This window comes from Pogona vitticeps, chromosome 4 (assembly GCF_051106095.1).
Source record: "Pogona vitticeps strain Pit_001003342236 chromosome 4, PviZW2.1, whole genome shotgun sequence".
In the NCBI taxonomy this organism is placed as follows: domain Eukaryota; kingdom Metazoa; phylum Chordata; class Lepidosauria; order Squamata; family Agamidae; genus Pogona; species Pogona vitticeps.
The window spans coordinates 111,841,044-111,868,314 of NC_135786.1; the positions used below are offsets into that span (position 1 = coordinate 111,841,044).

General features: G+C 43.4%; 1 protein-coding gene across 1 annotated transcript in view; it reads left to right on the forward strand.

Annotated features, from left to right (window-relative positions):
• Positions 1-24,002, forward strand: part of PDC (phosducin) — a 45,880-nt gene extending 21,878 nt beyond the window's left edge. The window contains exons 2-4 of the mRNA XM_020795116.3: positions 14,069-14,155; positions 15,388-15,551; positions 19,462-24,002. Coding sequence (XP_020650775.3) covers positions 14,092-14,155; positions 15,388-15,551; positions 19,462-19,989 — 756 coding nt within the window. The 5' untranslated portion in view covers positions 14,069-14,091 and the 3' untranslated portion in view covers positions 19,990-24,002. The remainder of the gene's footprint in view (positions 1-14,068; positions 14,156-15,387; positions 15,552-19,461) is intronic.
• The last annotated feature ends 3,269 nt before the right edge of the window (positions 24,003-27,271 follow it).

Here is a 27,271-nt window from a genome sequence, read left to right on the forward strand (position 1 = left end):
ATCTATCCAGCATGAATCAATAGCTCCCTCTTCAAAGAGCTCATTGTCTCTTTCCCCCCTCTAGAGTCTGCAGAAGGCTGTTACTGAAAAGAGCCTTGTTTGTTAGTTTGCTCTCTGGTCGTTTCAATTGTAAATAATGAAACCTTTTATTCTTTCTCTTACTAATGTCTCAGAGTAAGTTACTGAGACCGTAAATGCCAGCTCAATGAGAAAAGGGGTAGACTAATTAGGGGATCTTGAAGCTATTATGCTCTGTGAATCCCTGCACCTCTGCTGCATAACTAAAGGAATTTAATCAAAAATTCAAAACTCTGCAACATAAACTGCACCTAGCTTTCTCACTGTGGCAACTGAATGTATCAAATTATGTATGACACGGGGGGGGGGGAGGAATGAGGGACACTTTTGTTCATTTGCTTTTTGCCTCATAATCCTTGAACACAGGGTCATCCAGTTAAGCAAAGTAGTAGATTATTTAGGAGATACGAGAGGAAATATATTTTCAGACAGAGTACAATGAAACTAAAGAATAGCACAAAATGTAGTGAGGGTCACCAAAATTAGAGGAATTGGGGAAATTCATACAGCACTAACCTATCAGTGGCTTCAAGACCGGACAGCTGGCTAGATATCTCTGCCAATATTGGAGACAACATGGCTCTGAATACCAACTCCTGGGGTTCCCAAGTAGAAGGGTGCTAATGTGCTTGAGGGCTTTCCATAGGCATCTGGTTGGCCCCTTTGGGAGAAGAATTTTGTACTGGAAAGGCCCAATCCAATCCAGCAATATTTTTCTAATGTTCTGTCACAGATACCTGTTAAGTCATAAACAACAAATTTATCAGAATGTCCTGGAGAGACAGGAGGTTCGAATGTGTCTCATTAAATTGAGTCTCCTCTCAAACTGCTACTTCTATTGTGAAAAAATTAAAACAACTTTCCATTTTCTGTTGAATATAACATTATTGCTGTAGTTATCACTATAGTGTAATTGAGAAGGCTATTACTTTTGTTGCAGAATCCCATAGGCTGAATGAGCTATTGTCATTCCTGGAGGTATAGCCCACCGTGTGTATCTCTTTTAAAAGTTCTTTGGCCGTCTATTGCCACTTCTCACCTCAGTTTCCCAGACACTACATGGAAAAGTATTCTTGCGGGGTGGGGTGGGGAAGAGAAGAATGAATTCTTCTGTCAAGACTTCCTATAGTTCAGTGTGTTTCTTAACTTCTGTTTTGTAACAACCTGACACGCTGTGTGGGTGGCCTGAACTTCTAAAGCTATATGCAACCTTTAGCCTAATGACAAAAGCCTTCTTCACGTAACTGGTTTAGGTTTATCGCAGTGTGATGGAGGGAGAACAAGGGTTAGCGCAAGAGAAGGCTCCTCCACAAGGAGCATTCATCGTTCTTCTTTTGTTGGGTGATGCCAAAGGACCATGCAGCTTATCAGGATTTGTGTCCTTATTTATTTATTTTATTTATTTATTGAATTTATATCCCGCCGATCTAGTCAGTTACGACCACTCTAGGCGGCGTCCTCTTCTCTTTATGAAAGCTGCTTCTGTTTAAAAGCTATTTTGAAGAAATCTTCAATAGAATCCAAGAAATCCACTTCCCTAACACAGTTTCGCTGCTGGAGACACTCCTGCCACAGCCTTTTAATGCTTCAAGGAAACAATGCTCTGTCTGGAATAGCAGGCGACAGGGGCAAGTGGGTATGAGAGAGAGAGAGAGAGAGAGAGAGAGAGAGAGAGAGATTTCTCCACCACCCATTTTTGCCTTTAGCCCTATAGCTCCTTCCAGGCCACTCCCGAGGGGGCGGGGTGAGCAGCTTGGCATCCTTGGTGGGTGTTCCTCTTTTTTTCCCTTCACATGCACAGAATATACTACCCTTACTGAATACATGTTAGTGTTTCACAACAGGTTTCCTACATCAGAGTGGCTGAAGTGTTTAAATGACTGTGTTTCAACATTACAAGGAAAAGCCTTCTGTGACGTTCACCTCTATGAAGCACCACCTTTTTTGTGCCCTCACAAAGGTTCCAGTCTTTGTTTCCCTCACTGCCACCAGTGGATTACCTCTATCCACAATATAAAAGACGTTAGTCCAAACACTTGTCTGGTAAATGCAAACAGAACTTATTTATTGAAGTGCAGCAAAGTTAATAATAATCACAGATGTTCTTCAGATGTCAATTGTACACAAGCAAATCATTCACAGGTCTCTCTATACATACTTTCTTCTTGCCATATAATTAATTGCCACCTTCTCTATCTATTTATCTTAACCAATCTCTAACTCTATCTATCTCCTCTGATTCTTGACTGACCAACTCCTCCTCTCAGGCTCTGTCTTTTAATCTCTCTCTCGGCTCCGCCTCTCCACCACATTTGCATAGATCATGAATAATACAGGACTTATACGTAACAAAGGGTGAATGCTACACCTTCCATTTATGTTTATTTCTTTTTCTTACTGAATGTATTCAGTCTGTCACAGTGCTCACTCTAGAAACATTTTAATCTGTTCTTGTTTTGTTCCATATAACCACAAGAATGCTTGGATTTCTGAAAGCATGTTTGCAAAACCAGGTAATAACAGATTCTTATGAGCTCGGTTTGACATACATCACTCCCTCAATGCATTCTCCCTGGTTTTTATTCTCATTGCCATTCAAAGGATGTGGTGAGGTGATAGGAAAGGAGTGTATTCTATTGCACTGGAAAGGGTCACTTTACAAATGGCATAACTTTTGGAGACCAATTCCCCAAGTTAAGAAATCACCATAGACATTATCAGTTGGAACTCAATGTGCAACTGTGATTTCTTAACTTGAGGCAATTCACCGGCATAACTAGTTAAGAAAATTTGGACCATCATAGGAGACAAGTGAAGAAATTCCACCAATGTCATGTTTATAGCTATGGTGGGCTGTTTTGACACAGGGAGATGATCTGTCCAGGGCTCTTTTAAGTTCCTGGAAGAAATCTTGCCTCCAGTGAAAGAATAAGATGCCAAACATGTTTTGTTACCATGCTTTTTGCAATTTGTACAGATTTCATGAGAGAGCGTAAGTGAAGAGATTTTGGGGTGCTTTCATATAATTGCTTTTAATAACAAGTTGGGAGGAAGTAGATGATTTTTTTTTTTTACTGGAGAGCGCACTTTGGGAGTGTAGGTCACCTATGTACCCTGATTAGAAATGTAAATCATGATCTGGGTTGTTCTTCTGCAGTGAATGAGAGAGAGAGCAAAATAAGAGAGTCTACAGAAGAATTTGCACATTTATGAAATCAGCTTTTGAGCACTTCCTGTAAATGTAAACCATGGTAACATGGCCTTGCTGCATGGACAGTTTCAAAAGCGGAAACATTAGATGAGTTGCTTGCATCTTTGTGGGCAATCACCTTATTAGTTTGCCCTTCCTCTGTACGTGCACAGTTAGCTTCACAAAAGGAAAAGACATTAGAGACATTTTGTGCAAATTGTAAAAAAGTATAGTTTTTAAAAAAATTTGGTGTCTCATTTTTTCACTGGAGGCAAGATTTCTTCCAGGAACTTAAAAGAGTCCTGGGTAGGCCATCTCCCTATGTCAAAACAACCTGTCCTGACTATAAACATTGGTGGAATTTCTTCACTTCTCTCCTATAATAATCTAAAATTTCTTAACTAATTATGCTGGTGAATTTCCTCAAGTTAAGAAATCACAGTAGACATTATCAAGTTGCAAACTGAGTTGCAACTGACAATGTCTATGGTGATTTCTTAACATGGCATAATTTGCCTCCCAAATTTATGCCATTTGCATATTTATGCAAGAGGATTTGGGCTGTTGCCTAATTGGGCTTTAGTATGTTGAATCATTGCACAAAGATACACATGGGCAACATGTAGGCTGAAATGGAGCTGAATGGGCACAACGAAGTAGAACGTCTACTAAAATACAATATCACAATGTTTCTGCTTTTCATGGGAGAGTTAAAGAGAATTTTGCTTAGGGTATTATACTTCCAAATACTGGGAAAGATTTAAATGTAAAAACAGCATTGGAAGCAGCCTTGCACTAATTATGACTGTTAATTTTTCCCTGCAATTGCTAGGGGTTGAATCTCAGATATCACTGAGCTGTAGGAGCGCTCTTCTTTGGTATCATGTATTCCCTCAGGCCTTTAAATATATAAGGAAGTAGTAAAAGACATTTATCTAATTAATTTTAAATGATTATGGTAAGTAGTTGCATGAAGCCAGAGATATTTATCTCTTTTTACAGCAGCCAGTTTTCTCCTGTTCACACTTGCAACAGCTAAAAATATCACTTAATAGTGCCAACTTGTGTCCTTAGGATAATCCTATAAATGTGTGTGTGTGTGCACTGCAGGCCAAACTGAGCAAAACAAATCAAACAATTCCCTTTTTAACAAGGACACCCCAAATCGTTCTGTTGCCTGAGGCAAAGGTCAAAATGATGCCTCTTCCTTCGCTCACCTTCCACATATGGAAGCGAGCTGGACCAGGACTGGAATCTTCCTTTGCTGCTAACAATGGGACAACACCATACTGAAGAAGAGCATGCTAAAAACAAGGCAAGCCATGGAAACATACTAGTCTGCTCCCTGACACTTCAGTACCATCAATATCCATCTCCCTAGTATCTACCACCTAAGGCAGCCAACTCATTTTGCCTAATGGTAGGGTTGGTCCTGGCTTGTAAACAAAGCAAGAATGCCCATATTTCTCATTCTTCAGAACCACACCTCACAATAAAATCTCCTCAAAACACTCATTGCTCTCTGAGAGTATTTTTACACCTCATTTTAAACCTACAATCATTTTACCTAGCAGCAATATCCATTTATTTAATTGTACCTATGACCAAGTATGCACATTTAGGATTACAGCCCAGAATGCAGACTACTAATGATTTTTCATCAGGAGAACCTGTACCTCAGGGCAGCTCACTGCCTCATTTTACCACACTGCAGCTCACACAAGATGTTATAGAGAGAGGCTTGTTGCCCATGTGTCTGGTTTTTTTCACTTGTATAGCAAGCAAATTTTTAACATAAGATGCACATAAATGAGGGGAGCTGTCACCACCTTCCCATCCTCCATCACTCTAGTTAATGTTACCACAGGACATTTCTAGCACCACAGATGTGATGAACTAGACTTGAGGGTGTGGAAATATCAGAGGTTAACAGAATGTAGGGAGTTTTCGGCTTTCCACAAGTTCTTCTGATAGAAAGTTTATTTTGATAGAAGAATAATATTCTGCCCCCATTTAAAATAACACATAAGGGTTATGTGAACTCAAGTGCACTAGAACAGAATATTTTCTGTCAGATAACTATAAAGGGTTCTACTTTGAAAATGACAAACCCAGAATAAATGAAGCCCCTCTAATACCAAGGCAAGATAGAACAGTTAGGAGCTATAATGTAGGGTCTGACAGAATAGTATTGATCATACTCTATGGAAAACTTATGAACATAATCATTATTCAAATCTATGCTCCACTTACTAATGCTGAATAAGATTACAGTGGTGCCTCACTTAACGATGTTAATTCGTTCCAGTGAAATCACTGTAGAGCGAAAACATCGTAAAACGAAAATTAAAAAACCCATTGAAACGCATTAAAACCCGGTTAATGAATTCCAATGGGCTAAAAACTCACCGTCCAGCGAAGATCCTCCATATGGCGGCCATTTTCGGTGCCTGTCTAGCAGGGAATCCATCCTAGAAAACAGCGGGGTGGCATTTTCTTCAGCCGGCGGCCATTTTGGAATCCGACGATCAGCTGTTCGCTGATTGTCCTAATGCGAAAAATTTGTTCCCGAAGCAGGGAACTGATCATCACACAGCAGATTTTGCCCATAGGAAGCATCGTTTTGCAATCGCAAAAAAGGCTTCTCTCTGCCAAAACAAGAGTAGGAGTGTATTGTGGTACTCATCATGAACTGTTAATATCTGATATTAGAGTAAAGCTGGAAAAAAGTTTCTAAAAGAATAATAGTGCAAAAATATACTTTAAAGAACATTTCTGATTAAAGTCCATATAAAGAACACATTTGTATTACTAAACTCAGTTCACCAGGGACCAGAAGAAAGACATCTGAAAGGGTGCATTTTATCCCTTATCTGTTCAATTTGTATGCAGCATATATGACATGGAAAACCAGACTAGATTCACATGAAGGAGGAGTGAAAATTGGTGGAAAAAACATCAATAATTTAAGGTATGCAAATAATATTATCTTACTGGCAGAAAGCAGCAAGAACTTGAAATGCATTTTAGTGAAAGCAAAAGAAGAAAATGCCAAAGCAGGAGTCCATTTGAACATTAAGAAGACAAAAATCATGATTACAGAAGAACTACACAACTTTAAAGTTGACAATGAAGAAACTGAAATACTGAATTTTGAATTTGATTGGTTCAGTCATCATGCCAAATAAAGACTGCAGCCAGGAAATTAGAAGAATATTGAGACCAGGAAAGGCAGCAATGAAGGAACTAGAAAAGATCATCAAGCATAAGGATGCATCACTGGAGAACAAGACTAAGAGAGGTGAAAAGCAGTTTGCTCCAGGGATCTGTCCTGGGACTGGTGCTTTGCAACCTGTTCATAAAGGACCTGGAGAGAGGGATAAACAGTGAGGTGGTCAAGTTTGTAGATGACATGAAGCTTTTCTGAGTGGTGAATCCCAGAAAGGATTGTGAAGAGCTCCAGAAGGATCTCCCCAAACTGGGATAATGGGCTGCAAAAGGGCAAATGAATTTCAATATAAGAAAATGTAAAAGAATGCACATTGGGGCAAAAATCAAAAGTTTAGTTATCAGCTAATGGATTCTGAGTTGTCTGTGGCGGATGAGGAAAGAGCTCTTGGTGTGCTAGTGGACAGCTTGGTGTGCTAGTGTCAACCCAGTGTGCGGTGGTAGTGGAGAAGGCCAATTCCATGCAAGGGAAGGCCAATTCCATTTCAAGGGGATTGAAAATAAAACAGGAAACAGAGTAGGTGTCAATGGGTTATTTTCACAATGGAGAGAGGTGAAGAGTGGTGTGCTCCAGGGACCTGTCCTGGGACCAGTGCTTTTCAACCTGTTCATAAATGAGCTGGAGAGAGGGATAAGCAGTGAGCTGACACAAAACTTTTCCGGGTGGTGAAGACCAGAGGGATTGTGAAGAGCTCCAGAAGGATTTCTCCAAACTGGGAAAATGGGCAGCAAAAGGGCAAATGCATTTCAATATAAGAAAATGTAAAGTAAAGCACATGGGGCAAAAACAATCAAAAATTTAGTTATCAGCTGATGGGTTCTGAGTAGAGATGGGGATGAATCGCCATTTTGGCAATTCGTCCTACTTCGTGATCCATCAAAGTTGATGAATCACAAAGCACAAAGCTTCTCCCCATAAACTGATGCAGCACAAATTTATTCGTCGAGGGTTAGACAGCCAAAGGCTATCTAAAAACAACCCGGACAGCCCTCACTCCTGTTGCCCCACCATGACGTGCCCCCTCCTGCCACGCTATCCCCCCGGCCCTCCCGCTGCCACTCCCCATAATTGCTGCCACTACGCCTATGGGGGATGAATTAAAATGGGGAAATATTCATCCCTTCATATTCGTCTGGGTCTCTGGAACTGATGAATATGAAGGGATGAACATTTGCCAGATTAGGGATTTTTCACGAATATCACAGTCGTATTTTTATTCAACCCCATGTCTAGTTCTGAGCTGTCCGTAATGGATCAGAAAAGAGATCTCGCTGGGCTAGTGTCAACCCAGTGTTGATGAAAGTGTCAACCCAGTGTGCAGCGGGAGTGAAGAAGCAATTCCATGCTAGGGGAAGCATTTCAAGGGGATTGAAAATAAAACAGCCAATATTATAATGCCAATGTACAAAACACTAGTAAGGCCATACCTGGAGTATTGCATACAGTTCTGGCTGCCGCACCTCAAAAAAGACATAGTGGAACTGGAAAAGGTGTAGAAGAGAGCGACTAAAATGATGACTGGGCTGGGGTACCTCCCTTACAAGGAAAGGCTACAGCGTTTGGGGTTCCTTAGTCTAGAGAAAAGGGGAGATATGATTGAGATGTACAAAATTATGCAGGGGGTGGATAAAGTAGATAGAGGGAAGCTCTTTTCCTTCTCACTCAATACTAGAATCAGGGGACCTCCACTCCAATTGAGTATTGGGAGAGTGAGAACAGACAAAAGAAAATATTTCTTGACCCAGCGTGTTGTTAGCCTGTGGAACTCTTTGCCACAGGATGTGGTGATGGCATCTAGTCTAGATGCCTTTAAAAGGGGAATGGACAGATTTCTCCAGGAAAAGTCCATTGCAGGTTACAAGCCATGATGGGGATATATAATCTCCAGGCTTAAAAGGTAGGTACCTCAAAATGCCAGATGCAGGGGATGGATATCAGTAGGCAGGGATCTAGTTGTCTCGTGTGCTCCCAAAGGCATCTGGTGGGGCCACTGTGAGATACAGGAAACTGGACTAGATGGACCCTTGGCCTGATCCAGCAGGGCTCTTCTTATGTTCATATTTTCTTATGTTCTTAAGATCATCCACACTCTTGTATTTCTGATCACCATGTATGGGGGTGAAAGCTGGACAGTGAAGAAAGCTGATAGAAAAAAAAATGACTCAATTGAAACATGGTGCTGGAGGAGAGCTTTGTAGATACTCTGGACTGCAAGAAAGACAAACAAGTGAATTCTAGATCAAATCAAGCCCGATCTTTCTCTGGAATAAAAAAAAATTATAAAACTGAAACCTACTTTGGGCACATCATGAGAAGGCAAGATTCTCTGGAAAAGACAATAATGCTGGGAAAAGTTGAAAGCAGCAGGAAAAGAAGAAGACCCAATACAAGATGTTTTGGTTCCCAAAGGCTTGAGTTTGCAAGAGCTGAGCATTATTACTAAGGACAGGACATTTTGGAGCTCATTTATTCATAGTTGGAGGTGATTTGATGGCACCTAGATTAGGCATCCTTCAGTCTTGAGAGACTATGGTAACATGCTCTGTATGGAGGACTTGGAACAGCATCTAGTGTGGCTGAGAAAGCCAATTTGAGAGTGACAATCCCTTCCACACTGACAAATACAATCGGTCCCCTGTCCAGCTCCCTGATTTTGCTGCTTTCGGGATTGCCTCTTTGCCTCGGCCTGCTGGACAAGGGTCTCTTCAAATTGGGAGAGGCCATGCTGCACCGCCTGCCTCCAGGCTGAACGGTCAGATGTCAGGGTTTCCCATCTGTTGAGGTCTATTCCTAAGGCCTTCAGATCCTGCTTGCAGATATCCTTGTATCACAGCTGTGGTCTCCCTCTGGGGAGATTTCCCTGCACTAATTCTCCATATAGAAGATCTTTTTGATGGCACCTAACAGCAGCAGCAACAGTCTAGTAGTGTCTTCCATGGCCAAAATCAATTATATCCACTTAAGTAAGATTACATGCCAAGTATATTGTTCCATCCCTCCCAGTGGCACAAATCTCCTTTGATTGGAAAAGGGGGAGATGCTTGTTTGTTCCAAGCTGGTAGTGTTAAAACCTCAGTAAGTGATGCACGGATTCTTTTTCTATAAGCAGTAGACCCTTAAGAAGAAAAGACTATCTGTTTATTCCCACATAATTTGCTTCAATATGAATTTGGCAAATTAGCCTTGCTTTTGGTAAGGCTAATTGGTTACCAATTTGTTAAGACAGGCCCAAAATTCCTATCAGGCCCCAAAGCGACCACAGAAGCTACACCGAACCCAGAGTGGGCAGTGGGTTGCCTTTTGCAAAAGTGAGCTAGCTGGGGGCAGGCAGGCTTAATAAATCCCTTTGCATAGTCCCACCCCCAGCCTTGTCACATGTGATGTGCCTTTAGGCATCCTCATCTGCCCATCTCTTTCTGAGAGGCGTGGGCAAAGAGTCTCCACAGTGCAGGTAAGCATTGTTTGCATCTTTAATATCTCAGGCACAGAGCACTGTATGATCTGTGTTTCCTAGAAGGACCATATTGTAAGAGGATGAAATACATTCTTGCCTTTATATTAGAAACAATTAAGCAAGATACGACACCTCAAGGCTCCCTCAACTGGCTATCTTCAGTAAATCCTGAAGATCACATCAAAGGCTTTGAGAACCTAACAGACACTATAATAGCTAGCCTTGGGCAGTTCCCTCAACAATCTCAGAACAGACAGGCCCCAGACATGTGTCCTAGGCTAGACAAGGAATGTCTTGCTTTGAAGCTGGATATGGGGGGGGGGGGGGAATCTATAATCACTACAGGACCTCAGGGGCCTCCAGGCTGCCTTTACAGTATTTTGTGCTGGAAAACCACCTCAGAATAGCCATTAAGAAGCTGCATCACCATTTCATTCTGGACCGCTGGTCTCATTTAGCCCAGGCTATCAATACAGACAACAACAACAAATTTTGGGAGATGGTTTCAGGTTCTTCCATCTTCAATAAGAACTCACAGGACTTTCCCTATATACCAGTTGGGACATGGGAACAGCACTTCTTGGCCACTTTTTATGATAGATGCAAGTCCACAGTGCCAACTGATCTGCTCCTACCCAGAGATGGTCCCCAGTCACAACTAGCGAAATTAAAAAGCTCATAGAACACCTTAGAACTGGAAAGGCACCGGGTCCTGATGCCCTTCCTCCGGAACTGCTAAAGGCTGATCCCGATTGTTGGGCACCTGTTCTTGCTGCTTTATTTACTTCTGTCAATCGATCTGGTATCACGCCCAAAGCATGGATACAGGCCATAGTGATTCCCATCCATAAGAAGGGTGATAAGAAATTCCCTGCAAATTATAGACCAATAAACCTTTTTGCCATCACTTGAAAGTTGTACACCAGCTACTTATTCCAAAAATTACAATACTGACTTCTAGACCAAGATATTCTGGGCCCTGAACAAGTGGGTTTTAAGGCAGTAAAGTCTACACTAGACCATTGTATGATCTTATCACATCTGATCTCCAAATACGCTTTACAGCATAACTCTTGTCTGTTTGCAGATTTCTTAGACTTAAAAGGGGCCTTTAATTCCATAGACAGAGATATGGCTAAAGCTCTCCAGGCCGGGCATTGGTAGGAGTTTCCTCTTTTTGATTCAAAATCTCCATGCGGGCTCTACCTATTACATAAAAATGTCTACGCAGGGGGCCATTTCTAATCAGATTTTCTCCAACAGAGGAGTGAAGCAAGGCTGTGTTCTGGGGCCAACCCTGCTTAACTTATTTATTAATTATCTTGCCCCACTCCTACATCATATTAACGGCCATAGTCCCAAAATAGGCCCTATACAAATTCCGATCCTATTATATGCAGATGACATGGTTCTCCTGTCCCTCACAAGGGTTGGCCTAAAGTGGCTCGTTAGCATTTGCCATGATTACCTGATACGCAATAAGCTCCAACTAAATTTGGAGAAATCTAAAATTATAGTATTTGTGAAGGCTTTCATGGCCGGGATCTAATGGCTGTTGTGGGTTTTTCGGGCTCTTTGGCCGTGTTCTGAAGGTTGTTCTTCCTAACGTTTCGCCAGTCTCTGTGGCCGGCATCTTCAGAGTGCTGTCCTCTGAAGATGCCGGCCACAGAGACTGGTGAAACGTTAGGAAGAACAACCTTCAGAACACGGCCAAAGAGCCCGAAAAACCCACAACAACCACTAAAATTATAGTCTTTGGCAAAGCATGGAAACCCTTTTCTTGGTCTTTCAATGGCAACTCTATCCAGCAGGTCAGAGAGTTTAATTGTTTGGGTGTCTTTTTTCATTATAGACATACTTGGTTGACTCACCGAAAGACAGCACTTAAGTCAGCAAAGCTTTCAGCACAGGCTATCTTACACTTCCTTCATACTTGGGGCCACTTGTACATCCCCTCTGCGCTGCAGATTTTTAATGCCAAAGCAGCAGCACAGCTTCTTTATGGTATCCCCATCTGAATGTCTGCATTCCATAGCTCCCTGGAAAGAGTCCAATCAACATTCCTGTATAAAATCTTTGGCCTGCCCCACTGTGTCTCCTATGCAACCCTATGCCTTGAAGGCAGGCAGCACAGGATTGAGAGCCTGGCTTGGCTCAGATTCTTTAAATAGTGGATCAGAATCTGTTTCTTCTCAGCCCAGGATATCCTATTCCAAGCGCAAGAAAATCAAGACCCTGGAGGTCTGCTGGTTTCAATATCCCCTTCCAAGATATTCCATACAATAAAAAATAGAGTTCTGGATATTGAGGGGCAAACCCTGCATAGTGCTTCACAAAGGGTCTGTTCCCCACTATCAGTTGCCCCTCTCCCATGGCAGAAGACTGAATTACCTCCATCACTTAGAGCATCCACAAGATCGATGAGCATTTACCCTTGCTAGGTGCAACATTGTACCTTCGAACTAAGCACAGGGCAGATATATGGGTTTGCTCACAGAACTGAGAGTCTGCCCTTGTGGTCAGGGAGTGGTTGAATCTTTGCAGCATATGTTGTTTTACTGTATCTTGTATAAGGATATCTCCCTGTGTTATCTGAGCACTTTCCTTTCCTCCCATTCTGGACGATCTGAGAAAAATTCAACACTTCCTAGGTGTTAAGGAACTTGCCTTGATAACAGCCAGATACATCTACTCCATCATGAAAAGGCGATGCAGCATGCTGTTGCAGAATGTGGAGCCCTAAATACACATTTGGCTGTTCCCTGCCACATGTTAGCTGTTGAATTTTTTATTTGCATTTGAGTGTGTTTTAATTTTGTACAGTATGACAATAAAGGTTCCTGTCTGTATATTTGTGAAGGCTTTCATGGCCAGGATCTAATGGCTATTGTGGGTTTTTTGGGTTCTTTGGCTGTGTTCTGAATGTTGTTCTTCCTAACATTTCACCAGTCTCTGTGGCCAGCATCATCATCAGAGGACAGTAACCTGTGCTCTGGTGTAGTTGGCTTGGGAGTGCAGTATTTATGGCTGTGAGATAGGCTTTTGTCTTTTTCTGTAGATGGGTGATTAGTGTGTCTTGTTGTTTCTGTCTGTCGTTATATGTGATCAGACCCCTAGTTTTTGATTTTAAAGAAATTAAACAGAATTTCTTTTTAATTAGTTCTGAGTGTGGTGTGTGTAAAAATTTCAGTGATGGAGAAAAGCAGTTTGAGGTTGAATGTTGCTAAGTCTTGCTGCACACTCCTCACCGAACTCTTTCCCTCCACTCACCACACTATCTCTAAAGATACCAGCCTGAGTATTTGCTTAGCAATCTTTCACTGTTTTGTTAGAAACAAAGGAGAAAGGTAGCAAGATGCTAAAGTTGCCATGGTTGTTCTTAATTCGGCAGGCTCTTCCAACACTTGGGAAAAGCTAATGTGGGAGATAGAAACAGTCTGTATACTCTATGAACCGCACTTCCTCCAATTATGTCATAGTGCAAATAAATATAAACTCAACAGCAACAGCCCTGGGATAGGTTTTCTCACTACAGATCAGTTAGCACAATGGCTTTCCTCTCAACCAACCACAATCTCTGTATTTTGATATCTATATTTTGATGTTGTGTATAAATATTTGCCATGTTAAATCTCTTTCTCTTATATCGGATGAAGTGGACTTGTCCATGAAAACTCATTTTAAAAAAATAATTAAAATAAAACTTAGTTTTTAAGGTGCCACCATGTGTTTTTTTAATTTCTATTTTGTTTTTGATAATACTTGCACAGACAAACAGGAGTACCCCCTTCTACAACCCCATATACAGTATTAAGGGGATTTACATTTCTGAAAATATGCAGTTAATCCATGGACAACAGTGGCTCCTGGGAACATATCTGTGTCACAAAGGGGTCATCCATATGGTGTAATGTTCCGGAACTATATTTTATGTGACTTATGAAATGCTTCATGAAATATATGCAATGTCACTAAGTTTTGTGATGGGGGGAAAAACTACTGTAAAGTATAACTAGCAAGCAGTGGCAACAGGAAACCACATAGTAGTATGTGTTAGAAACTTCTCATTCATATTTTTACTTTTTAAATTAATAATTTACTTTCTTGACTTCACCAGTGTCTATCAATCTATTCACAACAATGGAAGAGCAAAGAGAACTTAGCCTGGAAGATGAATTTGAAGCACCGGAAGCCACACATACAGGTAAGGAAGTAATGGCATCTTTGTTCTTAAAGAGCAATGCCCTCTTTTGAGACCTGTTGCCTACATCTGCAGTGCATCAATGTAAGATAGTCTGGTGTAGGGGTTCGAGTGTTGAACTGGGGACATGGTAGATCCTGGTTCAAGTCCTGCCTGAGCCATGAAGTTCAGTGGATGTGGTTGGGCTACTAACTTGCTCTCAACCACATATACTGCCTTGAGCTCACAGCAAAAAAGTGACATGTAAATTTAAATAATAAGTAATAGGACATGAACAATAAAAGCAGATAGTATTATATATGGTTTTCTTAATTGGGTATGTATTTCTTTAATACATACTTTATTCATGACCATAGGATAGTGTAGAGGCCATTCCAAAAGACTGGCCTAGCATTCCAATTGCTGCACAATTTTATTGTGTGTAGGCGAGAACATCAGATGTAATAATGCAGAGTTCTGTCGTGAACAAGAGGGATTCTACCAAGGTATTGACCTCACACCTTAAAAGTAAACTAATGGGTATCACACAAAGTCCTTTGTGTTCCCTCTCTCCATATTCTGTATGGGAAGTTTCTCTCTGTTGGAGATACCTCTAGTAGCACAAAGCCTTATACAAACATGAGTTCTTGACTGACTGTGGCAGGGCGTTGAGTACAGCCCAGGAAAATCATGTGGTGCAAGTGTTCCAAGCCAAAATCTCCTCTTCCCTTCATCTCAGAGAGGGATATACCCAATTTTGCATGAGAAGAGTTCCATTCTGTATGGGCTTCCTTCTCCTGTCTGATTTCAGGCAATCCTCTCTGCACGCTGTATTTCTGTTTTGACATAGCTTGTGCTGTGTAGGACTGATCCTCTGACTCCCTGGAGAGGCTGAGGTTTGGGGGCAATATTGCAGAGGGGACTGCGGGATGAAGCAGGGAATAGAAATATTGGTTGTACAAGCTGCTTCCCACTTGCATCACCATTGAATACAACCCAGTCAGCACTGCAAGCATTACCAAGTTGCCTTGAGGTTCAAGCAAGATCATATCCTCATTTCAGGATCATATCCTCATTTCAGGGTGTGCCTCCCCTTCCCTGTTTGGACCCACAGGTGTTAGCAAAGAAGCCATCATCCACTGAATCTGACATTCAGTAGATTCTTGAGTTTCTGGGATAAGCTTCAATGGACCTGTAATCCTCTTTATCAATCAATCAATAATTCAAAGAATATGAAATGGCATTTTTTTTTCTAGGACCAAAAGGGGTGATCAATGATTGGAGGAAGTTCAAATTAGAAAGCAAAGACAGAGATGCTCTTCCTCTAAGCAAAAAAGAGATCCTCATCAGGCAAATGTCTTCACCCTACCGTGCTCACAGCAGAGATGATAAAGACACCAGAGAGCGATTCAGTCGTAAGGTAAAGAGTGAAAAATACAATGTACAATTTAAATGATACAAGGGGGCTGTGTACATAGTGGTCTGTGAGCATAGCCTTGCTTCATTGCCCCTGTGTTCAGTGGCCCTGATTGCATCATCTGAATCACCTAGTATACATGAGAAAGCATTTACACATGTGTTAATGTATCTAGCTGGCTAGATAGCTCAGTGAATTGGATAACCAGTTGGAAGTTTGATTCCCCACTTTGTCCCATGGGAGAAGAGCCAGCCTGTGTGGCCTTGGGAAAGCTGCACAGTCCTAGAACACCCCAGAAGAAAAGAATAGTAAACTAGTTCTGAATCTACATACATACATGCATGCATGCATGCATGCATGCATGCATGCATGCATACATGCATACATGCATACATGCATACATGCATGCATGCATGCATACATACATACATACATACATACATACATACATACATACATACATACATACATACATACATACATACATACATACATACATACATACATACATACATAACATAGAAAGAGAGAAATATATATCTTTCATGCAAGGGAGATCTTAACCTAGTCAAGAATCCTGTTATGTAACTGGACAGTAACAACGCAGTACTTTCTGACACATACCAAATCCATGGAGGGAAGGTGAATGTGGCTGTAGTCAGCGTAGGGCCACGGTCATACATTTTTGAACATATGAGCCCTATATAATTCGAACTTCCCAGAGTCCGGCTGCTAATATGCCCCATGGAATACTTCTTTATTGGCTTTCCAGTTTGAGATTTAAAAGCTAGGCCTGACAATCCTGAAGAAAAAGAGAACCATAAAAAGTCAGATCAGAAATGGCACCCATCACCACATCCTGGTTAACTAATCTGTGAAGATTTTTAAAACATGGTACAGTCCAAATGTGACATATTTATTTTTGTGAAGGATTCACAAGACTGATACTTCCTGCTTGCTGCAAAAGGGCAGATTATATTTCATTCTTCAGATAAAGGTAATTACAAATACCGTATTTTTTGCACCATAAGACGCACTTTTCCCCCCTCCAAAAGGGGGGTAGAAAGTCTGTGCGTCTTATGGTGCGAAGGTGGTGACTTCGCCCCCACTGGCCCCATGGGGGGGAGCACCGCAAGGGTCCGAGGGAGCCTTCCAGGAACCTTGCGATGCTCCCCCACCCCCCCACGGGGCCAGCGCAGGCGAAATCGCCAGCTTCCTGGTGGGGGGAACGTTGCAAGGGTCCTGGAAGCTCACTCAGACCCTTGCGACGCTCCTCCCACCGGCAAAATCGCCAGTTTCTGGGAGTGTTTTGAGGCTTCCCAAGCCTCAAAACACTCCGAGAAGCTGGCGATTTTACCCCCCTGGCCCCGTGGGGGGTGGGGGTAGCGTGGCAAGGGTCCAAGGGAGCCTCCCAGGACCCTTGCCAGGCTGCCCCCACCCCCCCACGGGGCCAGCCCTGGCGAAATCGCCAGGTTCTGGGAGTGTTTGGAGGCTTGGGGAGCCTCCAAACACTCCCAGAACCTGGCGATTTTACCCCCCCTGGCCCCGTGGGGGGGTGGGAGTAGCGTGGCAAGGGTCCAAGGGAGCCTCCCAGGACCCTTGCCAGGCTGCCCCCACCTCCCCACAGGGCCAGCCCTAGCGAAATCGCCAGGTTCTGGGAGTGTTTGGAGGCTTGGGGAGCCTCCAAACACTCCCAGAACCTGGCGATTTTACCCCCCCTGGCCCCGTGGGGGGGTAGCGTGGCAAGGGTCCAAGGGAGCCTCCCAGGAGCCTTGCCAGGCTGCCCCCACCCCCCCACGGGGCCAGCCCTGGCGAAATCGCCAGGTTCTGGGAGTGTTTGGAGGCTTGGGGAGCCTCCAAACACTCCCAGAACCTGGCGATTTTACCCCCCCTGGCCCCGTGGGGGGGTGGGAGTAGCGTGGCAAGGGTCCAAGGGAGCCTCCCAGGACCCTTGCCAGGCTGCCCCCACCCCCCCACGGGGCCAGCCCTGGCGAAATCGCCAGGTTCTGGGAGTGTTTGGAGGCTTGGGGAGCCTCCAAACACTCCCAGAACCTGGCGATTTTACCCCCCCTGGCCCCGTGGGGGGGTGGGAGTAGCGTGGCAAGGGTCCAAGGGAGCCTCCCAGGACCCTTGCCAGGCTGCCCCCACCTCCCCACAGGGCCAGCCCTAGCGAAATCGCCAGGTTCTGGGAGTGTTTGGAGGCTTGGGGAGCCTCCAAACACTCCCAGAACCTGGCGATTTTACCCCCCCTGGCCCCGTGGGGGGGGTAGCGTGGCAAGGGTCCAAGGGAGCCTCCCAGGAGCCTTGCCAGGCTGCCCCCACCCCCCCACGGGGCCAGCCCTGGCGAAATCGCCAGGTTCTGGGAGTGTTTGGAGGCTTGGGGAGCCTCCAAACACTCCCAGAACCTGGCGATTTTACCCCCCCCGCCCCGTGGGGGGGTGGGGGTAGCGTGGCAAGGGTCCAAGGGAGCCTCCCAGGACCCTTGCCAGGCTGCCCCCACCTCCCCACGGGGCCAGCCCTAGCGAAATCACCAGGTTCTGGGAGCGTTTGGAGGCTTGGGGAGCCTCCAAACATTCCCAGAACCTGGCGATTTTATCCCCCCTGGCCCCATGGGGGGGTGGGGGTAGCGTGGCAAGGGTCCAAGGGAGCCTCCCAGGACCCTTGCCAGGCTGCCCCCACCTTCCCACGGGGCCAGCCCTAGCGAAATTGCCAGGTTCTGGGAGTGTTTGGAGGCTTGGGGAGCCTCCAAACACTCCCAGAACCTGGCGATTTTAACCCCCCCCCCGGCCCCATGGGGGGGTGGGGGTAGCGTGGCAAGGGTCCAAGGGAGCCTCCCAGGACCCTTGCCAGGCTGCCCCCACCCCCCCCATGGGGCCAGCCCTGGCGAAATCGCCAGCTCCCAGGACCTTTTGAGAGGCTGGAAAGCTTCTCAAAAGGTCCTGGAAGGTCGCTATTTCGCCCATGCTGGCCCCGTGGGGGGGGGGGGTAGCGTGGCAAGGGTCTGGAAGGCCCCCTCGGACCCTTGCCACGCTACCCCCACCCCCCCACAGGTCCAGGGGGGCAAAATCGCCACCTTCTGGGGCTCTTTTGAAGCTTCCCAAGCCTTAAAAGAGCCCAGAAGGTGGTGATTTTGCCCCCTCTGACCCTCGGGGGGGGGCAGGGTGAGTCTCTAAAGGGTCCTGGAACACACTCTAGGACCCTTTGGAGGCTCACCCTGCCCCCCCACCAGGCTAGAGGGGGCGAAATTGCCACCTTCTGGGGCTCTTCTGAAGCTTTCCAAACCTCAAAAGAGCCCCAGAAGGTGGTGATTTTGCCCCCTCTGGCCTTCAGGGGGTCTGGGTGAGCCTCCAAAGGGTCCTAGGTTGTGTTCCATAAGACAGACCTCTCCATAAGGCTCACCAATTTTTAGGAGAAGAAAACAGATTTTTTTCCTGTTTTCTTCTCCTAAAAATTTGGTGCGTCTTATGGAGAGGTGCGTCTTATGGAGTGAAAAATACGGTATTATCCATTTGTGCACTAATATTTATTTTGTCTCTCCTGATTTTTCTATATGCTTACTTAGTATTTATTCATATTTTTACCAGAACATTCATAGACCGGGAAATCCTTTCCTAAAATTGCTCTTGTCATTGAGAGAAGAGCTTCCAATATTGCAATGGTCAACAAACATTAAAAACAATACCATTACGACTAAAGAAGCAAAGTCCAAATGCTTCTCTCCTATTCTCCCTTGTCAAGGAGGAACTGTGGGGAATCAAACTCCCAACCTCTGGCTCCACAGCCAGAGGTCCGAGCCACTGAGCTATCCGGTAGTCCTTTTGCTCCATAGGACTGCATTAAGTCTTTCATTCTGTGTTTAACAGATAGACCAAATGTGTTTAGTGACTAAATGTCTTCTTCCAAATGATTGCAGATGAGTATGCAGGAATATGAGCTAATTAATGATGATAAAGAAGATGAAAATTGCCTACAGAAGTACCGCAAGCGCTGTATGCAGGACATGCACCAGCGACTGAGCTTTGGGCCAAAATACGGCTACCTTGCAGAGCTGCAGAGTGGGGAACAGTTCCTTGAAGCTGTTGAGAAGGAACGGAAAACCACCACCGTCATTGTACACATTTATGAAGACGAGGTGAAGGGCTGTGAGGCACTCAACAGCAGCCTGACTTGCCTTGCTGCCGAATACTCCACAGTGAAATTTTGCAAGATCAAGGCCTCTAACACGGGAGCTGGAGAACGCTTCTCCACTGATGTTCTCCCAACTCTTCTGGTCTACAGAGCTGGTGAGCTAGTGAGTAATTTCATTAGCGTGACTGAGCATTTCAATGAAGAGTTTTTTGCTGGGGATGTGGAAATGTTCTTAAACGAGTATGGGCTGTTACCCGAAAAAGATGTTCCAGGACTAGGGAATGGCAACCTGGAGGAGCAGGAAGTTGAGTAGTTGACAGCATACTTCAGTATCTCCTACATCACCTCAGTACATATTGCAACTGGATCTCACCTTGGCCTATGATCATTTAGCAAATGCTGGCATGTACTTCTGCTATATATGCAAATAGTGCACATATCTGATGTAATAAAATAAATGAATTGCCTGGCAGAGCAATCCTAGACATGCTTATGAGTAAGCCCAAATACATTCTGTAGGATTTATCCCCAGGAGAATGTGTAAAAGATTGCAAACTAAAGTACCGTATTTTTCCGTGTCTAAGACTCCTCCCCCACCCACTTTTCTAACCCAAAATTAAGACATCTAAGTGGGGCTTAGCAACTGGGGGGGAAAGCAGGGATCAAAGCCCTGCAGGATCACTTTGATCCCTGCTTTCCCCTCCACTTCTTTTTGTTCTCTCCTCAGCTTACTTCCATGTATAAGACCACCCTCATTTTTTAGTCTAATGATTTTAGACAAAAGTATAGTCTTATACAGTACATGGAAAAATACGGTATAAAATGAGCTGCTTCTATACATATCAATTTATATTATACCTTATATTTAACCCTTATATTATTATACAGTGGTGCCTCGCTAGACGATGATAATCCATTCCACTGAAATCGCTGTTTAGCTAAATCATTGTCTAACGAAAAGCATTTCCCCATTGGAATGCATTGAAACCTGTTTAATACATTCCAGTGGGGAAGAATCGTCATTGTCTAGCGAAGATCGGCCATAGGAAAGCCGGTTTGCAAACCGCCGATAAGCTGTTTAAATCAGTCTTGCAAACCTTAGTCCCGAAAACACCTGTTTTGCGAGCACAGAGGAAGCTGTCAAAATCGTTGTCTAGCGAAAGTTGGCTTGCGAAGCAGGGACCAAACATTGTCCAGCAAAATCCTCCCATAGGAATCACTGTTTTGCAAATCACTATAGCAATCACAAAAAGTCAACGCCTAGTGAAAAAACTGTCATGCGGGGTAACTGTCTAGAGAGGCATCACTGTATTATTATATTATTATAAGGGTTAAAAGGAAAGTGCAGATAATTCAATAAAATTAATGAGTGTATGCATATATACACACAGAAGTGCACAAATGCATGCATGCACAGGGCCCAGTCTGAGGCACTTAGCTGCAGCTTTTGTTTTTCTTTTTGTTTCCATGTCTAGAAAATGCTAGCAAACAAGCAGGGCAGGAGGAGAAATGCAGGTGATGCACCTCTATACAATCTGCAAGTTGGAAAGTTTTCAGAGAGCAAGATGGCCTGGATGGTGTGGCAATAGGGTTAATGACAGTCCGATAGAATGGCAGAAGGAATGGAAGGCACAATTGCTTTAGGCCTCAAGATAAGCCAATGAATGGGCATGGTGCCCCCACCTGCAGAACTGGAATGAGTTTCTAGGGCTGTATCACCAGCAGCTACTTGGTGAATAACTGGGAAGGCTTAGAACAGGACTTGGAATCTGAAACCTGTCAGGCATTGTAGGGCTGCATCTCTCATCATTACTCACTACTATGATGACTAGCTGAGCAGCAGTTGACTGGACTGCACTTAAGTGCTATATAGATGGGAAAATAGCTTTAAAATATAGATACCCACTGTGTTAGACACAATAGGCATATAGCTATTAAAATAGAGGTGGACAACAACTCCCACGAAGGATTAACATCTAATTTTTTTCCAGAGTTTCAAATTCCTAAAAGACTACATCTGAGTCTGCCCTTCATTTTTCTGCTTTGTTTAAACCAACTAGCATTTATATCCCACTTAAATGTCCCACTCATTAGTTAAAAATAATTACATAAAAATAGCTTAGCTACTAGGTCTTCTGCCTAGAAATTACTATTATTACTAACAGCTAATCAGGGAAATAATATTTGCAAGTCACATAGAAATGAAAGAACATGTTTTTTATCTTGAATCATTGTGAACTTCTGTGAACTTCTTGAACTTCTGGTTGGAAAAGGTACCAAAAATTTACTCATGTATTTAAATGTATTTCTTTATTGAATACTATTGTGTAATATGGCAAGATACATTAAACATTAATGTTTGCTGAAAATGTATATTAAACCTTTATATTTTGTAATAGTGTAATTAATAAACAATAGCCAAAAAGCATATTTTAAAAGGAGCTGATATTTTATTAAAAGAATACACAAGGGTAACTTAAAACTCCATATTTGGAATACTTCAAAATTCTTCCAGATATTTAGTTTATTCATTTGTTTTCTGTAGCCCTTGCCCAAGTAGTGTGACAGGGGTAGATCATTTAAAACATTAAGCTGTAGAGATTTCTTTACAGGAAGGTCGATAAGCCAAAGAAGTCTCACTAAACAATAAGCCAAAGAAGTCTCACTAAAAAATTCAGTAAATAATAGGACAGTCCTTGCGCTTAGGCTAGCAGTCTAAGGTGTAAACCAGCTGGAGAATTTGCTCTCCTTTTAAGTATCAGAATTTGAGTTGGTCTTAATGGAAACTTCCCCTACATCCAGACAACATTCCTCTTAACTTGCTCTGCACTGTTTTCCCCTGTGACTTCCTGCTTTTTTTTTTTTTTTTTTTTTTTGACTGCTGCAAGACCCTTGGTTTTATACCACTTTATGGTGCCAATTTGGACTAGGGAAGTATTTTAACACGATTGTAAACATTAACAGTAAGTTATGAGCATCAGCTGGAGAAGGAAAACTCTGACTTCAAACCTCCATTGCCTTGTGGCTATATCCACTGATGGAAAAGGCTTCAGGAGTTAACCTTGAGGCAAAATCCGGAGCCGAAGTCCTGGAGGCGGTTTGTGTCGTTCTGTCAACTCCTGCAACATGGCTGGAACCAGTTGTATTGGCTCTTGCCTTTCCATTGGACTATTTCAGCGACGTGGAGAGGGGGGATTTGCTGGTTGGGGAACAGCCTATCCTCCATATTATTTTACCCTGGCTTTGTGCCCTGGAGAGGACACTCCAGCTTCACATGCATCATCAAAACACTAGATGCTGTTCCAAGTCCTCCATACAGAGCACGTTACCATAGTCTCTCGAGACTGAAGGATGCCTATGATGAGCATCAGCCACCAAAGTCTTATCAATATTATTATAGTCCTTGGACTGGCAATTGTGGTTAAAATCCAACAGGTTCCAGATTTGTTGTTTACAAGTCCAGCTTTCTCCACACAGTGCTGCCACCTTGAAGTGGGAAGCCCACCCGGGGGGCAGGCTTGTTATGAGTATGTGGCATGGGATTGGAAGAATGGGATCCACCCCTGGCTGAATTGTGGCAACTCAATCTTGTCTCTCACTGGCAGCACTGATTTCCATGTTAAAGTTCAACCTGAAGTGGTCCCTTTTTGCCTCACTTGGCTCACTAAGTCCATCTCATCCTTGCTCTAGCATAGGACAGAGGCACTCTGCTGCTAGATCTCTTTACATCCTGTGTCATCCTGTCACCAAGCAAAAGAAAAAGCAAATGGACATTAATGAGCAACCTTAAAAGGCATGAAATCAAAGGGAAAGGGGTTGGAAGGAAGAGAGATGAGCCCTGCCACAAAGCTGCTATAATGACTAGACAAAGTGGGAAATATGCAGGAAAATGGGAAGCAACAGGTTTTGGTCTTTAAACTGAGCCAATAGGCTAACTGTTCTTCTTTTCTCTTCTTTCCATGATGGAACCTACCAAGTGACAGCAAAGGGAAGAAAAAGGCTCATGGATATAGTTTCTCATTGCACACAATGTTGTCTCTGCCTCCCTCTGCTATATTGGCAATTTATTCACTCAGCAATGTTCATGGGTGAATTTAGCAAGATTTGGTGCCATTTGACATAAGGAGGTGCTGCATTACAGCTCAATATTTATTGTACGTTACACTTCCTAGATGAAACATGAAGCTGACTCTGTCTGACTCAATTCCCCAAATGTAAAGCGTGAAGTGAAAATCAGCACTAATGGGATCAGTATGAATCACAGCCCCTGCATGTGTATAGTACATGGGCTGAATATCTACTCCTAAAAACGAAACAAAACAAAAACACACACCTTATGGGCACATCCCATTGCAGATGGTTAATAGGATGAGTAAAGTGCTGTAAAGGCTGGTTGATGGTTAAGAACAGTAAAGCATAAATTTTGCTTAAGCACATCCCACCTTTTCCAAGAAAACTTGGCATGGTTTCACAGTCTAATAATGAGTGTCTATGAGGCATAGTTAATTGAGGCAGCCATTCAAACATGCAGAAACATGATTTCCCAGGAAAAAATCATGAAATTAAAATGAATCTGAAATCTACATGGTGCCAAACCTTCACATCTGACTGCTCTCAATATAGTGGCATATGATGAAATAAAATTACATTAGGCCTTTGATCACAGCACTCACCAGGATTCCTGCCAGCAGAAAGCAAGATGCTATGACTGTCCAACAATATATCACATAGCAAGATTCTCTTTTGCTCCAGGGAAACATATGATGAAAATCTAATAACCTCCATTAATCATTCAGATCAGGAAGATCCTTAATTTTCCGTAACTTATCCTGTTTTTGTTAATCACAGGGAAGTTCTATTCCATTACACCTTGAAGCCTCACACTTTAAGGCCTTATTCAAGCATTAAATGGATTAAACCCTATCTCCAGGTCCCTGTCCTACCTCAAAGTCTCTCACACTGTCACATGTTTAATATGAAGGTCTGCAAAAGAGTCATAAGGACATTCAGCTGAATGAATGTACAGCAGTTAAGCGATCAGGAGCCTGTACAAGGTAAATCATGTGATTGCTGTCAATTCAGCCGAAAGCACTTCTAAGGTCCTTCATGAAGGACTGAGAGACTTCAGTATGAGGAGGGGACATACCAATATCCTCATGTCCCTACCATACATGGAGCCCTACAGGATTTCAGGCTTATTGCCTGAATAAATTAATTGCCAGTTCAGGCTTAATGGCTAACACCAGGCTTACAGTAAGGCCTCAATAGGACTTAAATTCTTGAAATCAGAGTCATATTTTATTTGGTGTGGCACAGGCGGTCTTTGGACATCTTCGTAACATGCAAAAGCAGGAGAAGCTGAGATGGATGCCATGCTCACCTGAGCCCACTGAAATGGTTTCACATTTGGGATTAAGAGGTGGGAAATTGTACTGAGTTTGACTGTTTGAAGGTCAAAAGGTCAACAGGCATATGGATGCGGGCGAACCAGTGGATACTGTCTATCTGAATTTTCAGAAGGGGTTTGACGTGTTCCTTCACCAAAGGCTGCTGAGAAAACTCCAGTCAGGGGATAAGAGGACAGGTCCTCTTATGGATTGAGAATTGGTTGAGAACCAGGAAACAGAGTAGGTGTCAATGGGTTATTTTCACAATGGAGAGAGGTGAAGAGTGGTGTGCTCCAGGGACCTGTCCTGGGACCAGTGCTTTTCAACCTGTTCATAAATGAGCTGGAGAGAGGGATAAGCAGTGAGTTGACACAAAACTTTTCCGGGTGGTGAAGACTAGAGGGATTGTGAAGAGCTCCAGAAGGATTTCTCCAAACTGGGAAAATGGGCAGCAAAAGGGCAAATGCATTTCAATATAAGAAAATGTAAAGTAAAGCACATGGGGCAAAAACAATCAAAAATTTAGTTATCAGCTGATGGGTTCTGAGTAGAGATGGGGATGAATCGCCATTTTGGCAATTCGCCCTACTTCGTGATCCATCAAAGTTGATGAATCACAAAGCACAAAGCTTCCCCCCATAAACTGATGCAGCACAAATTTATTCGTCGAGGGTTAGACAGCCAAAGGCTATCTAAAAACAACACGGACAGCCCTCACTCCTGTTGCCCCACCATGACGTGCCCCCTCCTGCCACGCTATCCCCCCGGCCCTCCCGCTGCCACTCCCCATAATTGCTGCCACTACGCCTATGGGGGATGAATTAAAATGGGGAAATATTCATCCCTTCATATTCGTCTGGGTCTCTGGAACTGATGAATATGAAGGGATGAACATTTGCCAGATTAGGGATTTTTCACGAATATCACAGTCGTATTTTTATTCAACCCCATGTCTAGTTCTGAGCTGTCCGTAATGGATCAGAAAAGAGATCTTGCTGGGCTAGTGTCAACCCACTGTTGATGAAAGTGTCAACCCAGTGTGCAGCGGGAGTGAAGAAGCAATTCCATGCTAGGGGAAGCATTTCAAGGGGATTGAAAATAAAACAGCCAATATTATAATGCCAATGCACAAAACACTTGTAAGGCCACACCTGGAGTATTGCGTACAGTTCTGGTTGCCGCACCTCAAAAAAGACATAGTGGAGCTGGAAAAGGTGCAGAAGAGAGTGACTAAAATGATGGCTAGCCTAGGGCACCTCCCTTATGAGGAAAGGCTACAACGTTTGGGACTCTTTAGAGAAAAGAGGAGACATGATTGAGACATACAAAATTATGCAGGGGGTGGATAAAGTGGATAGAGGGAAGCTTTTTTCCCTCTCACGCAATACTAGAACCAGGAGACCTCCGCTCCAATTGAGTACTGGGAGAGTGAGAAGAGACCAAAGAAAATATTTCTTGACCCAGTGTGTTGTTAGTCTCTGGCCTAGATGCCTTTAAAAGGGGATTGGACAGATTTCTGCAGGTTACAAGCCATGATGGGGATGTATAATCTCCAGGCTTAAAACTTACGTACCTCAAAATGCCAGATGCAGGGGAGGGGTATCAGGAGACAGGGATCTAGTTGTCTCATGTGCTCCCAGAGGCATCTGGTGGGGCCACTGTGAGGTACAGGAAGATGGACTAGATGGGTCCTTGGCCTGATCCAGCAGGGCTCTTCTTATGTTTTTATATAAGGGCTACCTCCTACTGGTAGAAGTTTTCTAGGGTTTTAAATGGGAACCTTTCTCTGCATTTGATCTGGGATCTGTTGTATTCAAACTGTATGTTCTGTACCTAACTATTCTTTAGTGATCTGAGTGAAGTAAGACTTCTTGTTCTATACTACAGTCTTTTCTTCACTGTGCTCATTCCTTGTCTCCCACCACTTTAGCTGAAAGGAGACATATCGGACACACTTAATATTCTACTAAATCTTGGGTGTGTGTCATCCAATCCAAGTTGCACAATTTTCAACTGGTCTATCAAATCCATTTCATGTATTCCAGGGGCGTAACAGCAGTAAAGCTCCATTTACATCATTACTAATTTGATATTAAGCCTTCTGGTAGTCTATTTCTAATCCTCAATGGTTAATCCTATTCATATGTAATAAACTGTTACTGTGAGTTCACCTGAAATGGAAGTTCTGAAATCAAAGAGAAATGCAAA